General features: G+C 35.4%; 2 protein-coding genes across 2 annotated transcripts; both read right to left on the minus strand.

Annotated features, from left to right (window-relative positions):
* Positions 1 to 1,173: 1,173 nt before the first annotated feature.
* LOC111891226 (sterol 3-beta-glucosyltransferase UGT80A2) lies at positions 1,174 to 2,951 on the minus strand. Its single transcript, XM_023887292.2, has 6 exons — positions 2,883 to 2,951; positions 2,624 to 2,801; positions 2,418 to 2,548; positions 1,457 to 1,669; positions 1,307 to 1,368; positions 1,174 to 1,225 (listed from the first exon to the last, which is right to left on the minus strand). The coding sequence occupies exons 1-6, from the start codon at positions 2,949 to 2,951 to the stop codon at positions 1,174 to 1,176; spliced, it is 705 nt and encodes a 234-aa protein (XP_023743060.2).
* A 4,186-nt stretch (positions 2,952 to 7,137) lies between these two features.
* On the minus strand, positions 7,138 to 9,206 carry LOC111891254 (amino acid transporter AVT1H). Its single transcript, XM_023887323.3, has 3 exons — positions 8,835 to 9,206; positions 8,095 to 8,705; positions 7,138 to 7,955 (listed from the first exon to the last, which is right to left on the minus strand). Exons 1-3 carry the CDS (start codon positions 9,118 to 9,120, stop codon positions 7,422 to 7,424), a joined length of 1,431 nt encoding a protein of 476 aa, XP_023743091.1. The 5' UTR covers positions 9,121 to 9,206; the 3' UTR covers positions 7,138 to 7,421.
* Between the last annotated feature and the right edge of the window lie 5,200 nt (positions 9,207 to 14,406).

The following is a 14,406-nucleotide window of genomic DNA, read 5'->3' on the forward strand; positions in this document are numbered from 1 at the left end:
AGAAATGTCTCTTTGCCTTAGCTGATAAACATCTTTATACCACTGCTTGTCTAGAGCATGTGTTGGGGATCATCCACAAATGCAAAGAAAATACAGCGGATGATATTAAGTATTTTGACGACATGATACAATGGTACATTCGGTTCAGACAGACAATCCTCGCGCTCATCTCTCGTCTGTTTGAAACTATAAAGAAGAAGGTTCCCGCTACTGGCCCAAGCAAGAAGAAGTAATCTCGCTCCAATTTGACTCAAAGGGGGAGATTGTTGGGTAGAGTAGCTTTTTGATGTATTGCGTCCATTGGGCTCGGTTAATAGTCCAAGTTTTGTTACTCCGGTTTGGGTCTGTCCAACCATGAGCTGATAGGGTTTAGTATAAATTAATGTGCTTGCATGCATATTAGGTTAACGATCTAGAAAACAATAGCATTTACGATAGATCACAGATTATTACTTCATCGTTCTTGTAAACCCTAAATCCTCTACAGTAGAAGTTCTTTATCGAGCTCTGCTGAGGATTATTGATTAATCATTCGACACTCTTTGATCCATTATTGTGTTCTTGCTGTTTACTCGTTTATTATTTTACCTGTTTTAAAGATCTAATCGATCTTCAAGTTAGTTTTTAACTCATCATCTACAAACCCCTGTTTCTGGGAAAGCATCAAAACCACAAAAAAAAATCCTAGAATTGGAAAGTGCAATAAGGTAGGATCCAATGCTGGTGAGCTTCACAAAAAAGTCTTTTTCTTTCGACTCAAATTAAAAAAATATTGTGATGAGTTTTTGTTGCAAATTGAATTATGCAAATTCTCCATCAGGACATAATCTTACCCTTGCTGGCCCCTGTCGATATGATAGCTCTTTAGGTAACACATAAATAACTGCACCGACCTTTTACTCTCTCTCTCTCTCTCTCTCTCTCTCTAGGTAACACATAAATAACTGCTTAATCATGTTCCCAGTCACTCGGAATGTGATCACTGGAGTCCTTTTAGGTGTTGTTATCTGTGCTGCAAGAACATAAGTCTGAGAAGAACCCCGAGTTGTCACTGGAGGAGGAAGATTCCTACTCCAGACTCCGGTATCGGTAACCAAGATAAGAAGTCGGCTGGTAATTGCAAACCTGCCAAGGTTCAGTGGAGTGAACGAATGTTTTGTGTTTTCATGCATATTAATGCTGGATTATTGAGCTGCGTATTGATCGTGGGGTCCGTGGGGAGCATCTAAAAAACAAAGCAAACAAAAAAAATGAAATTGCTTGACTAATAACATAAAATAAAATAAAATAAAAAAGATAAAAATACCTTGCATAAAAGAGCATGTATGCGCCTTTTGTTAGTACATGTTGAAGATCCACCTCATTCACCTACATTGACATGATATAACTCATATAAGCATAAGCATAAGTATAAGAAATGAAAGGTGGTATTTTAAAAAAAATGATGAATACATACCATGGTGTCGTTAAATTTGAACCATTGATTGTGATGATTCTTAACATAGCAAACATAATGACCAGAAAAGGCATCATTCATTGTATCTACATGAACCACCACCCCATAAAGCCTGTAAACTGGCGACTTATCACTTGACCCACTAACATATGGAGCCATGTCTAAAATCTCTGGGAACTCAACCGATTTGTTCAGCTTCCCAAATTTAGCACACTGTAATACAATCAAATTCAGTAACATAATAAGACTTGCACAAATATCTTTTGGTAAAAAAATATTACATGAAATCTCTTCAATGAAATAGTAAGCACATTAGGAGCCTCCAATAACATCAGTTTCTTTCTGATTTTCTCATAGGATTTGCACCTTAAGAGAAAATTAATTAATACACTATATAACAGTGAAAAGGATGTGATCAAGAAAAGATAGGTGAACTAACACCAAAACCAACCTGCTGCATTTGTACTTGTTCTTGGGAGGAGTTAAAAAACAGAGAAAGTAAGTCGGCTTCCCGACCTGCTGGACGGGCTGGTTTCTAGTCTTGCTGATGTTATTATTATTATATAATCATGTGTTAAAAAGATACTCGTCTTGTGATCTTTTCGAAATTTTAAGAAAACTGGTTGGACTTGGGTTTTTATATTAATATCATGGGTCAAGAACATCTGAAACAAATGATTGTTGATTTGTTGGGCAAGGCCTTTTAATCCGGATTCTAGTGAGCCAACTATATGCATGAAAGTGTTTGTATCAAGGTTCAACATGTAAACAATATGGTTGTTGAATAGAACCTCCAAAAATAAAGCGGCAGCAATGACTCACTACATATGATATGGATAAAGAAAACTAATATTAATCATATCTAAAGTGACACTAATATTAAGTTAGATTACTTTTTTTATATATCATATAAATTATAAAAATCATAAAAGAACTAATTATATGGATAAAGAAAACTCACAAGGCTACCAAAGCCAATGTAGATTGGCTTTGGGCCAGCTTTAAGCCAGCATACAAGTTCTTCAAGGGGTTTGTAGTTTGATGTGAGATCAAGGAAACAAAATCCAACCACATAAATTTTAGGTCCCCAATCTGTTAATATTATGATTTGATTAATCCATCTCATATAATAAAGTCTAATAAATAGTTAATATAGGGAAAATTTACCTTTTGGTTTAGGAACAAGATGAGGACTCCATATGTATCTATGTGGAATATCATTCTCAGAGCCTTGATAACCACTAAAATAAGTGATAGGTCGCAGATTCAACTTTTTCTTCCAAACATCATTTATCATGTCTCGAATTCCAAGCCAGATTAAAGAGTCACCTATCTGATATGAAAACTGCAACAACACATGTAAAATACAAAAGTTAATTATGTAATAGAAACTAAAAGAACTACTAATATTAATGATTGAACTTACTCTATATCCAGCTGATTGCTTGACACGGGATAGAGGATGAGGAAATTCCTCCTGTTGAAGAAACTCCATGTTTAAGTTAGACAATATCCTACCTCAATCACACTCTGGGATAAGGATAATGGGTTCATCATCAAGATAGCGAACTGGATCTCCATAAGGGCCCACAATCAGAAGCATATCATCCCAATACAGCAATACACTGTCCATTCCACACCAAGAAAGTTGCTCTGGAGCTAGGGTAGAATGTAGAAGAAACAAAAACAAGAAATCATTATATAAGGAGAAGATAATGAAACCTGATTGAAGCCTTGAAGTTGCAGGGACGTCAAATTGAAGACAGAAAGAAGAAACAATTTATTTGTGAGAGAAGACACATGAAGAATGTACCTTTTGGGAGTGAACCAAGAAGGAGTAGGATCAGATGGGTCTCCTTGACGGGCGGCGCGTAGGTCAGCGACGGTGGCGGAGAGGAGAGATGGGTTAGAGGAGAAGACAGAAGTGCGTGCTTAGGTTGATGGCGAGCTTTGGCTTTGATTTCGTTCCAGACCCAGTTGCATTTGTTTTCTCAGCCATTGACGACGGTTTGTGGAGACGATGATGGCATCGTGGACTACGACATGGTGTTCCGATCTTGAACCGGTATCTTGAGATGGTGGAAGTGTGTGCTTAGGTTTCTAGATGCACTCCAAACTCTTAAAGCTTATCGGGTTCGATGTTGGTGGTGGCAGCTTAGGGCTTGCAGAGAGAGAGAGAGAGAGAGAGAGAGAGATAGAGAGAGAGAGAGATAGAGAGAGAGAGAGAGAGTGCAGAGGTAAAGGAAGACAAGCCGATTCAAAAGGATGTGCTGATTCAAAAGGATTATTAGGGTTCTATTGTAGGATTCTAGTGTGGATTGAGTTTTTAAGGTTCAATGGCGGTGGCAGTGGTGATGGCTTAGGGTTTACAGAGAGAAGGAAGGAGTGAATGAAAAGGGAGATATTACGGAGAGAGGGTAGAAGCGGGGTTCTTCAAAATATTAGAATTTCAGATGATTTCGTTTTCCCCCTTTAAAAACGCGCGTTTAGGCAAAAAAAATATAAAGCGACACATTTAGAGGACGCACACTTTATGAAAGGTGCCCTCCGCATTTCTTTTTTTTTTTCTTTTCTTACACTAATTTTAGGGAACGCACAAATGCGTGTCCACTATCCTTCAGATTTTGCAAAATTGACATTATTTTATAGGGCACACACCAATACGCGTCATCTATCAGCGAGTGTCATTGTTTGCACGTCATTAAAGGGCTTTTTTCTAGTAGTGAACACTTCTAAAATCAGCTATGCCCTCTTGTTCTCACACTAGTGCCAATTTTGGTTGTTAACATATTCCTTTTATAGTGTGTCATAAGTAGGGTTACACCATGTAAACCTTAACTTGACATGGCTCTTCATTTCCATGATCCATGTGTTTAAAGACACCATGGAGCATCCTATGGGTTTTAGCCCAACTTGATAAATCATGGAGAATTAGCCCACTATATAAGTAATGGGTGATTTACACAATCAACACATATACTTAATTAGTATTCTTTTGATCACTTAATTAATTCCAAATTAATTCTTGATCAATACTAATTAAATAATATTATTAATATATTAGAACTTATAATATATTAATAAACCTTAAGTGTTATTTCTCTCATTTTGGTCATCCAAATGCGTGACGCCATTTAACCCAAATGGACCATGCTAATCGGGTCAAGTACATCCCAGAAGTAGTTATGAACTTAGACACCTAATCCAACAGTCTCCCACTTGGATAAGTCTAATAACTATATCTGCAAGAATAACTTCAGGAACCGATTAGCAATCGTAGCTCTTACAAGGTCTCGCGGAACTTAGATGATGATGATACGCCTTTTAAGATAAGTGATCATATAATCCTCTGTTCTAGATATCAGCCGAGCAAATACATGGAACAATGTCTTACTTATTGTCCATCAATTTGTTTATTAATTTCCGATTTGTTTGACATAGAACTTATTTAAACACATCAACTTAGTTCTGACCGGGTCTGGTACATGGGTCAACAAAAAATCATCGATGGGCCCACATATCGCTTCTAATCTAAGAAGGAACATATAAACTTCGACTCATATGCTTGTTCTACTACTTGTTGAATCATACACAAAGGCCTATTTTATAACATCGAGTTACCAATACGTTTACGTATAATCAATGTATAACCAACTCATAGGCAAGAAGTCATATATCTAGGTTTGAAGACTTATATGATATTACCGTCTCACGATCACTCGAGATAAATTCCATGAAGTGATACCAGTGAGCGTAGGTTGAATCCAATACCCAGAACTTATGAGCACTCATGAATGTTGCAACAATCCTTGATATGTCCCATACCTTGGACATCTACAATCAACCTTCATGACAGTCTTGATTCATATCTACTTCCAACATATGACCGACTGTGGATGATTTGAATAACTTTAGTCATTCAGGAAGAGCGACTTAGTTATTCTGGAAGTCAAAACATAAAATGTGAAACATAAGAATAATCGAATCAAATATGGTCTCAGAATTTATGAATATAAATAGAATATCTTTTATTTATCACCATATTGATTACAAATTATTCATTGTATACCGTTTCAAACTATCAGCTTTATACTTGAATTAAAACAATAGTTGTCCAATGCTCCAAACATGTACACTATGGTTTTTTTTAAACACTAGTCATGTCATACACCAAGTATGCACACTCCTCGTAGAAGAGCAAAAAAAAACCTTTTGCGACGACACACAAAAAAGATGAAACATAGAGTGAGAGAGATGGAGTCGGAGTTAGGGTATGAGGAAAGCAAAGATATGGAAGATGGGTATTCAAATTTCAAATTTTCAATCCCTACATTCATAATGTAAAGATCTGCAAAATCACGTCGTATACTTTAAATTTGAGAACTTGCTAGTTTTAAGGAATGATATCAGTCTAGCTAATTGTTTTGGAGGGAAAAGCATTATATTGGTTTACAGGAAGAAGCCACATGGCAAAACAAAGAATAAAGATATTGACATTTGGCAGGATTATGAGTATTTTATTAGAAGTAGGGATATGTTTAAAAATATACCTATTGGGTAAGTATATTTTTCAAAAACGCCTATATAATTAAAAATTCAACAAAAATGATACTTGTTATATTCATGTTTCAAAAGTAGTCCCTATATTATAGTAGTTATAAAATATATATATTGCAAAGTAATATTCTAATTGTTTGTTTGTAAATTTCATTGAGTTCTGACAAATTTGTTGAACTCACAATTTTATATAAAAGAAATAAAAACAAATCAAGTATACGGCTTAGTTTTGCTTAATGTTTTTGTTTAAAAAAGTGGCGTGTATAAGTAAACTATTATGTTTTAATAATTAAATTTGAATGTACTTGTAAATAAAATTTGTAATTAATATGTGTTTGTTATATCAAAATTGAATGAGCCGCTAATTTTAAGAGATTCGAATAGAATGAATTGAATGAGTTAATGGTAAATTGGTAATTTAAATTTAATGGTTGGAAACATCTTGGAGAAGATTAGAGTATACGATACAGGTCACAACCAGAAACGAATTGGCTGAGTTTGCTTAATGTTTTTGTTTAAAAAAGTGGCGTGTATAAGTAAACTATTATGTTTTAATAATTAAATTTGAATGTACTTTTAAAAAAAATTTGTAATTACTATGTGTTCGTCAGTGATTTTCCGAGACTTAGGGATATCAAAATTGAATGAGCCGTTAATTTTAAGGGATTCGAATAGAATGAATTGAATGAGTTAATTGTAAATTGGTAATTTAAATTTAATGGTTGGAAGCATCTTGGAGAAGATTAGAGTATATGGTGTGGGTCACAACGAGAAACGAATTGGTTGAGATGACACACGAAAACGGCGTCACGACGCGGGGACAAGATAAAACAAGAAAGATGATTGACTATCTCCTTAATCAACCAATCAAATAATTTTCTCTATTTTCTCTCTCTACCTCTTATGATATAACATGTGGAACACTATTTCCTCCTTAGTGTTATGATGATGTTATGGATGAGATACACCAATTTGGTGTTACACCACACCCAATGCTCTTATAGATGTGGCGACGTCTAATAAAACCACCAAGTTTGGTGACGTGATGTAAATGCGTTTTTATAGATAGGAACTCAATATGCACAAAAGAACATTGACGAATCCCATAAGGACAACTTCTGTAATCGCTAAAACTCAACTTTCAGTGAAAACCCCAAGCTCACAAGCTCACAATAATAGTGAATACATATTTAATATTATCTTCTCTATATTTTCGTACTTATCACAATTCACACGACCAACTGTCATAATCGATGAATACGTTTTAAATAAGAATTAATTAAAACTGTCGAGTTGACAAATCATTATACATAGTTAGACACATTTCACCAACACTTAATTGTTCACCGTATATAGGATCTCTATCACACAAAACCAAAGTACTAACTAGTAGATCCAATTATCGACCTCAGTGGAGCCTCATAAAATTTTCCACGAGCAATTTCATAGACGAGATGGTACCCGAGATCGCAAGAAGACAGCCGATTGCGATTAGGAAAACATTAAGAGCCAAAATGGGCTTCGATATCTGGTTCCAAAAGATCTTGATATAGAATACCGATGGGAAAATGAGTACTATTGCCACACTAACGAGCGAACCCGTAAGTCCAAGGACATACTGGAAGTACGGCACTGATAGGGCTAAGACCAGTATAAGTAGCAACAAGATCGACCCGATTGTGCCCCTTATGATCGTCTTGGTTCGAGACTTCATTGAGTAAAGGAACCGATGTTCGAGTTCTATTGCAATTGGTGCAAATTCGAGTGCGTATTTGGTCATTGGTGTCAAAACAGTAGCCCATAATGCGATCTTTGTGAACACAAGGCCTCGAGGCATGCTCAGGGTAATTTGCGGATTTACTTCCGGTCCAAAAAGTTTCGCTCCCATGAATGCTAAAGATGCGTATAGCGAGGTCACAAATGTAAAGCTTACGATAGATACCTGGAAAATGGCAGAATTGAAGACACAATGTTAAATTATAATCGTCTTCGTTTTTTGGGTACAAACTAAACATTAAATACCCATTATAATGTTCAAAAAGATCAATATGCTACTTGTACATGTGATAGAATCTACTAACCTTAGTAAACTTGGAGGGGTCTTTCATAGCCCTGTGTATATCAGGAAAGACAATATGGCCACCATAGCTGAAGACATACAGGCCGGATATGTGTGGTATGTTCCTTAGCCTAAGAGCAGGGATCGTGTGATTGGCGGTGACACCTCCAAACACTGCGGTGCATGCTACTGTCACGAAAATCATTAGCGACATGATGATGCCGCTAGTAGAGAGGAACGAAATGGATGCAAGATCTCGCAGCCAGAGGCTAGGAAGTGCCACCAACACCGCAAACACAGTCAGGACTTGAGAAGTAGACAAGTGATGAACCCATGAGAACTGGACATTGGTTCCAAAGAAGACCATTTTCAAGTTGTCGTGCAATGATATCGTGTAGGAAACAAGTGCCATGAAGATCTCCAAGTAGATAAATGTTGCTGCGATGGCTCTTCCACGGCTCCCAAAGGCATGGTGGCCGATATCTGTGTAGTTTCTTGCTTTCTTGTTGTTTTCGAGGCATTTTCCAAGAAGGTGGGAGGTGTATGCGCATGCGATTCCGAGGGCTAGAAGAAGAAATGAAGAAATCCACCCTCCGTTTTCTAGTGCATATGATGTTGATAGTTGGCCAAGACCTGTTAGATATCAAAAAATGTTTAGGTAACTGTAGTCCCTCTCTTTAAAGGATATTTTTGAAGAGAAAATCTATGAATCTACGCACCTAACAAAATAAAAGACGAATTGGGAAAAAAAAAAAAACACACCTATGAGCATTCCGATCATATTAACGACAGATTGAAGGAAAGAACTATTGGCATCGCTTGCATGCGTATCCCCGTCATTTATCTCGTTTTTAACCTCAAACTGTACCTCATTGACTTCGTGATTACATTTGTTACACGGCTTCTTACCATCTTCCAAAGAAGCTTCACAACTATCGACCCATTTCACAGCATTGTTCGCTCCCTGAATCGACTCTGTTATACTAACTTTTTTAGGATCAGAACTCCTCTTTGAATTCCAAAGTATCGTGCATGTGGTCATTTCCATTTTCTGGAATTCGTTGAAATCTCCTCAAACTATGGAGACAAGGAACACTAAGAATCTATTTGTTTTTGAGGTTTATTGATTATGAGACAGTGATACATGGGACAGTTATTTATAGGTGGTACCAAGTGTGCAACACACAATAGTGACATGAGAATCTCACAAGAGAACTTTAACTTGCAACTTAGTTGTTGATTTGATAACATTTAAATAGCCAAACATGTTACTATATAAAGTTTTATGTTTGTAGAGATTGTAGTCCAGTTAATTTAACTAATTAAAACCGAGACAAAAAGAGAAAACAGTAAAGACATCAAAATTGTCGGCTTAAGTAATTGGGTCGATATGTGTCACAATGAAGTGGAATCATAGTATTTTCCGTTTCATATATATATATATATATATATATATATATATATATATATATATATATATATATATATATATATATATTGTAATTGTCAAATGTTCTTATAATTTAACTTCTAACATAATTTACTTCCAATATTTTTTTAAATTTCACATTTATCTTACTGTTACATAATCTCTATCTTCAACTATAATATATATAGCCGAGTATGTGTTGGGAAAAAAGATGTAATAAAAGAGGAAGATAATAATGAAATTTCGAAAATCTTTAAAGTAAATCAAGTAAGAGGTTGAAGTTTAAGAACATTATGATAAATATATCAAACAAAATAGCGTATTATGGTGGGTTTGACTACCTAAACTTATATACCCTTAAGGGTATATTTACTTTTTCGTATATATATATATATATATATATATATATATATATATATATATATATATATATATATATATATATATATATATATATATATATATATATATATATGAAATGATTCTTTTGAAGACACTAGTTAAAGTGAAGACAATGAGGACAATTATAAACCAATTATTTTCTTTAATTAAGTAGTTCTTGTTAATTAAAAAAACAATATTATAAAAGATAGATTAGTTAATATGTAAGGGCAATATGGTAAAAGTGAAAGTGATAAATAAGGAAATTGGATTTTTGGAGGATTTGTAGGGATTTAGATAACTATTTTTAATTTTTTTTTTTTTAATTATTTAGGATTTCAAAGTTTGAATTTTTAAAACACTAATTTTATCTTGATTTAAAAAGAAAATACAAAATTTGAAACACCTATTCAGATTCACGTTAGAATGTCCAAAACGTTATGTTTATTTGCGTATATCATTTAAAATTCTGATGAGAATATTAACTAAAACTAAATAACATTGCAAATTCATACAAGCATATATAAAATTCAATTCAGAATGAAACATTAAGTTAATATTCATACTTGAACATCCAATAAATAAATTTTGAGTAGCAAAATAAGTTAGACAATTTCAAGTATGAATATAAAAAATAGTATATGCAATAAGCATGGTTTGAAACTAACACAAATTCCATTAAGAATATATATATATATATATATATATATATATATATATATATATATATATATATATCGATGTCTTATACAATTCATATTAGACTGCAATTGAAGTGTATCACATTGCAGATGGAACCATGGACGAGCCTCACAACAAAATGATTTCTTCAACATTTAGTTGCCTTTTTCACCTTCAACCAACTGAAACTAGGCTACTAGCCTATCTTTGTTGAAATACATAGGAAACAGCCCTAAAATTAACATTGTTTCAAGGCATTAGAATATGGAATATCATTAAAGTGTACTAAAAAACTTGAAAAAAAACATATGAGAATGTTATGAAATGTATAAACTACATACCAGATTGTACAAATGAAGCAAGAATGGGTTCCGGATCCACATAAGTATCACTACCAAGGTCTATATCATATCCACCTTCTTCAACCCGTATTGTTTGATTTTATTGTAATCGTAGAGCAAAGAATCCCGCGTCTTTAGAAATTGCAGAAAAAATAGATTTAAGATGGTAGATTAACAAAAACCTACAAATTAAGTTGGTTCAACTGAGACATAAGTGTAGGGAACAAAATTAAGGTGAAAGACAAAGAAATCCAACCCTCAGTTTTCCCAACTAAAAATAGATAAGTTAAATTGGAACAAAGAACATTCTTCATCATATAAAAACCCGAAGGACACCACAAAGGAAGCCATGGTTCATGGTTTGCCCAATCTAAATAGAGTAGTATAAAATTTTAAGGAAAAAAAAGAATTGAAGTATAACAGAATGCAAATATTAAGAAAACTTTCAAAGATCTAATTTACCTTGTCAACTCGTAGACCTAATGTGTAACATCCCAAAATTTGAGGCCAAAAATTTTGTTTTTTTTTTGTTTTTTGTTAAGTGATTCATAAATTAGTTTATCAAAACATTGCCAAGATCATGTCAATACATAAAACCATAATATCATGTCTCAAAATCAAATCATCTGAAGTAACGAAATATCATAGTACAATCCCAAAAAACTCTAAGCGGAAATCATGTGTGTATGTGTGATGCGCTGCTACACCGCCGACTCCTTCCCCTTGAACGAAGAGGTACCTGAAACCAAAACAGAAACTGTAAGCACAAAGCTTAGTGAGTTTCCCCATCATACAATCACATAGCATACATACTATCGGGCAATTTTGGGGTGCTGACCTACCTATGTCAAGCCATTCTGGGGTGCTGACCTACCCTTGTCAAGCCATTCTAGGGTGCTGGCCTACCCATGTCAAGCTATTCTGGGGTGCTGGCCTACCCATGTTAAGTTATTTTGGGGTGCTGACCTACCCTCCGGTCTATCTCAACCGAACACGGGGACTATTACATCCCCTATTACTAACACATAATATCATATCATAATCATGCTATCAGACATATATGTGGTGTCCGACCTACCCATTGGTCCTAACGACCGAATTGGGACTAGTCCCTTCTACTAATACTATCTTATATAACATGGCAACTAGCAAACTAGCATACTCACATATCAAGTAGTCTAGCATACTCACATATCCAACAATAACAGACCAGTCAATTATCACAAAGATAACCATCCCAAGTAACAATAACAGACCAGTCAATTATCCTTGGTGCCTTAGACCCACTTCTATTGGAAGGTAACTCACCTCGATGTCGTGTAGTGTCTGAATTGTCCCCGACGTGAAGGTTGACTCTCCTCGACTCCTCAATCCCTACACGACAACCCTCAAGTCATCAAACAGAACATACAAACCTAACCAGGGTCAATACCAAAACCAAGCAAAGTCGACATTGGTCAATGTCAACACCCCGTTGACCTGACTCGCCGAGTTGGTCTACCAACTCGTCGAGCCCATACTCCACTAACTTGATCCAACCCCGACTCCACTCATCAAGTCTAACAAGAACTCGACGAGTTCTCCTTTATTCAAACCATCGGGACCATCTTCATCCGACTCGTTGAGTTCTTCCTTGAACTCGGCGAGTTCATCTCCCTCATAAGAACGTGTCTGGTCTAAGACTCGCTGAGTTGTATGGACAACTCGTCAAGTCCATCTTCAAGGATTAGGAGATTACCTTGGACTTGCCGAGCCTGTTCTAAGCACTTGTCGAGTCCCATGATTCCCAGATATCTTTACGTCTAAACATCTAAGGGACTTTCCTCCCTAAAAACCGGTCCATCCATAGAAAGGATTTGGTGGTCATTACACCGCAACTCGCCGAGTCCCAAGAACAACTCGACGAGCACATCCTTGACCAACACTATACCGTCGATTTACATGGGCCTTAACACCTCAAAACTATAGATTTGGCCTCCTAATGTCCATTTCATACGTAAAGCTCCAAACTTGGTGTACATGCATGGGGGCTTTAGCTTAAAAAGCCATAAAAGGAGCTCTACAAGATGCATGGGGCTCTCATGGCCATAAAGTTGGCACCTTTATGCCATGAGACCCTTCCAATGACTTAGATATGAAGTCAAGACTCCATATAACACTCCACAAATCCGAAAATGGATTGGAAAGCCCTAAATGTGCCCAAAATCCAAGTCTAAAGATGAATAAACACATAGAAGACCAAGACAGGGGCATTTTACCTTGATTGTGTGCTGAAAATAGAACTAGATCTCTGAATCTCTAAGCCCCAACTCGAACTCTCTAGCTTCTTTCTTCTTCTCAAGCTTTACAAACCACCAAATGTATCAAAATAGCCTTAGAACACACCAAAACGGCTAGGGTTTCGATACCCAGCTTTCTGGGAGTGATAAGGGCGATGGAGGCTGAGATAAGGTGTTTAAATAAGGTGCAAACCCTTAGATTTAGGGTTACACTCAACCAGCACCTTCTCGTCGAGTTAGTCCCCCGACTCGTCGAGTAGGTTACTTAAACTGTCAGCGGGTCACGACTCTACTCGACCAGTTGGGCATCCAACTTGTCGAGTCCCAGATAAAAACACAAAATACTTGAATAGTAGGCATACTAGGAATCAGTTGTTAAATAATGTCATTGATTATAAAGACTACGAGAAAAAGTGTGAGGGTGGAGGAGACGACTAGTATATAATGGAGACATCCAAGTATCCATAGGAGGAAAAAAATACATAAGCCGTCATTATCGACACGTTGGCCCGTGATCGATTTCCATTGCAACAGATGCTTCAGAGAAGATGTCGATTAGAGAAACAAAAAAAAATGGAAAAGGGAAACATGTGGTAGGGCTGTTCCTTTTTCAAGGATGGAGCCGCTTTTAACCCTAACCGGAGAGAGTTTCCAAATAAATAGAGATATCATATTAATTGCATATATAAAAGCCCGAAACTACCCCTAATTAGTTTGGTAAATATACAAAAATAAAATTTAAAATGATTGGTTGAAAATCATCATCACGTCCTCATTTTATTCACTATCTTTATTTGAACCTATTCTTATATATATATATATATATATATATATATATATATATATATATATATATATGTATAGTGAGGTTCAATAGAGAACCACAATTAACAAGAAACCAAGGAACCAATCGTGAGCGTCGAAAATCATAATGATCAACAGTCAAGGAAATAGATGTATAATTTTGTATTGGACGTACACACAAGATTATACCAAAAAATCCACCTCTTTACCAAAAGACGCGTCTCTTTTTTTCGTTTAAATTTTTTTTAGGCCACATTTTTTATCAATAAAAAAACCGAATATACCGTTATCGATTTTTCGTCCTCTTTCCATGGAAATCAATATTGATATATAAAAAATGAACTTTTTTTTCCGAAGAAAACTCACTTCATTTTATTAGTTTTTTCAATATTTAAGTTTATTTTTATAAAAAAAAACTA

Source organism: Lactuca sativa, chromosome 6, assembly GCF_002870075.4.
Source record: "Lactuca sativa cultivar Salinas chromosome 6, Lsat_Salinas_v11, whole genome shotgun sequence".
Lineage (NCBI taxonomy): Eukaryota > Viridiplantae > Streptophyta > Magnoliopsida > Asterales > Asteraceae > Lactuca > Lactuca sativa.